We start from the raw sequence: 2,500 nt of genomic DNA, 5'->3' as shown, positions 1-2,500 counted from the left end.
TTTCCAGGACTTCTTAGGGCTGCATCCGACTTCTGCAGCCGAGGATTCGGGTTTAGGAGATATTTGCCAAAACGGAATAGTTTGGCATCTCGGCTCAACACTCTTTAACCCTCTTTAAAGGGAAGCGCTGAGCAAAAATATAGGGTCGTCTTACAGCAATGATTGTTTGTTTGACCAACGTATTTTTGTCGTTTTGTTTTTGCAGATGCCCCCCATGTGAGCATCACCGCCGCCGGAGGTAACAACATTCTTCACCAATATTCAGAGATGGTAACGAGAAAAAAAACATATTCTGTAGGGATGGGAAGCCGAAATAGACACTTTTGGGGAGATTTATCAAAGGGTGTAAAATTTAGACTGGTGCAAACTATATTATATTATTGGATTTAGGCAACAATTACTTAAAGTATCAATGTCTTTTTTTTTTTTTTTTTTTTTTTTTCAGAAATCAATAGTCCAGGCGATTTTAAGAAACTTTGTTATTGGGTTTATTAGGCAAATATGCCATTATCTGCATTCACAAAGACTTTCCCCAGGTCCCCCCGCCCCTCCTCTATCTCATTCACTGTTCATTATCAGGAAATCTTGACTCTTTTACATCAGTCGGGCCCTGTCTGTTCTATGAGGAGGGAGATTAGTCGCCAGCAGAGAGCAGAGAACAAAGGATTACACAGCAGGAGCTGCATAAAAGCCGGTATTCAGAGGTCCGAGAGGTCAGTGCTGACTGTCAGAGGAGATGTAGCTGTAAATTAACTCTTTGTTGTCCTGTTTTGGTGCCTTATCTCCCTCCACCTCTACCCTCTCCATAAAAAACCATGAAGACAGGGGGGAGAGCTTCAAACTGCTTTTTCATGATAAAAATGCATTTCTTAGCTAATAAACCCAATTACAAAGTTTCTTAAAGCCGCCTGTACTAAATAAAAATAAACGACAGTGACACTTTAAGTCATGGAAAACCCCATTAACCTTTTATTTGACTATTATTATAATTATTATTATTATTATTTTTTATTTTTTTTTTCCAGCCACAGATCAATCTTTTATAGTTAAAGAAGGTGACACTAAGATGATATCCTGCAATGTGGACAGCAACCCAGCAGCTGAAATTACTTGGTCTGTGGGAGACAAAGTCATACAAGGACCGACTACTGCCCCCCAACTAATCTACAGACTTAACCGTATTAATCTTAGTGATGCTGGAAATTATTCCTGTTTTGGAAAGAATGACCATGGGACATCCCACAGGACCATTAATATAATTGTTCACTGTGAGCAGAAGAGCCTATTAAATGTTCTTATAAATGAAGATACATTATCTGCTGCTATTTAAAGGGGTACTCCGGCCCTTTAAATGTTTTCATATATCGCTTCACTTATATAGAAAAGAATTTTAAAGGGCTGGACCCCTTTACATTTTATTAATTGAATGTAAGTTTGTAAAAAGTGTAAATATTAGTGGGGTATCAATTATATTTGGGTAGACTTTGGCAAAAAAATTAATAAATAAAAATAAGCAATTGCTCATTTCAATAGGAAAAAAAATCAACTAGTGCCAGAAAGTTATACAGATTTGAAATGATTCAAGCCTTCCAGTACTTATCAGATGCTGTATGTCTTGCAAGGTGTATTCTTTCCAGTCTGACACAGTGATCTCTACTGCCACCACTGTCCATGTTAGGAACTGTCCAGAGCAGTAGCAAATACCCATAGAAAACCTTTCCTTTTCTGGACAGTTCCTGACACAGCTGAACCCGCCCTCTAATGATGAGATGACTCTGCTGACCCCGCCCTCTAATGATGAGATGACTCTGCTGACCCCGCCCTCTAATGAAATGACCCTGCTGACCCCGCCCTCTAAAGAGATGACTCTGCTGACCCTGCCCTCTAATGATGAGATGATTCTGCTGACCCCGCCCTCTAATAATAATGAGATGACCCTGCTGACCCCGCCCTCTAATGAGATGACTCTGCTGACCCTACCCTCTAATGATGAGATGACTCTGCTGACCCCGCCCTCTAATAATAATGACATGATCCTGCTCACCCCACCCTCTAATAAGATGACTCTGCTGACCCCGCCCTCTAATAATAATAAGATGACCCTGCTGACCCCGCCCTCTAATGAGATGACCCTGCTGACCCCGCCCTCTAATGAGATGACCCTGCTGACCCTGCCCTCTAATGATGAGATGACTGCTGACCCCGCCCTCTAATAATAATACAGGGGCGGGGGATTCCTTCCACTGGGGGTGGGCCGGCCCGCCTCCTGTGCTTCAGCTCCGTCTCGGGACCCGTGGAGAGAACGGCGCCGTACACAGGAATCGGGCTGCTGTTAAAAAAACGGACCTCGTCACTGGCTTCCCCGTGACTGCGCCGATCTATCCCTGGGTCAGATTAAAGAGCATGTACCTCATGGTACATCCTCTTTAAACAACCACACTAATGATATAGATATACTATGTTATTACACCTTTTACTTAGAGTGTCATTATTATAAATT

At 42.1% G+C, this 2,500-nt stretch overlaps 1 protein-coding gene across 2 annotated transcripts in view; it reads left to right on the top strand.

The window, feature by feature from the left end:
- The window catches only part of LOC138768571 (hemicentin-1-like), a 54,612-nt gene that overhangs the window by 504 nt on the left and 51,608 nt on the right, over positions 1-2,500 (top strand). For both annotated transcript variants that reach the window (XM_069946484.1, XM_069946483.1), the window contains exons 2-3: positions 206-238; positions 1,026-1,268. In XM_069946484.1, coding sequence (XP_069802585.1) covers positions 206-238; positions 1,026-1,268 — 276 coding nt within the window. The remainder of the gene's footprint in view (positions 1-205; positions 239-1,025; positions 1,269-2,500) is intronic.

Source organism: Dendropsophus ebraccatus, chromosome 12, assembly GCF_027789765.1.
Source record: "Dendropsophus ebraccatus isolate aDenEbr1 chromosome 12, aDenEbr1.pat, whole genome shotgun sequence".
Classification (NCBI taxonomy): domain Eukaryota; kingdom Metazoa; phylum Chordata; class Amphibia; order Anura; family Hylidae; genus Dendropsophus; species Dendropsophus ebraccatus.
The sequence above is the reverse complement of the archived record's forward strand: the minus strand, read 5'-3'. Positions and strand labels throughout refer to the sequence as shown.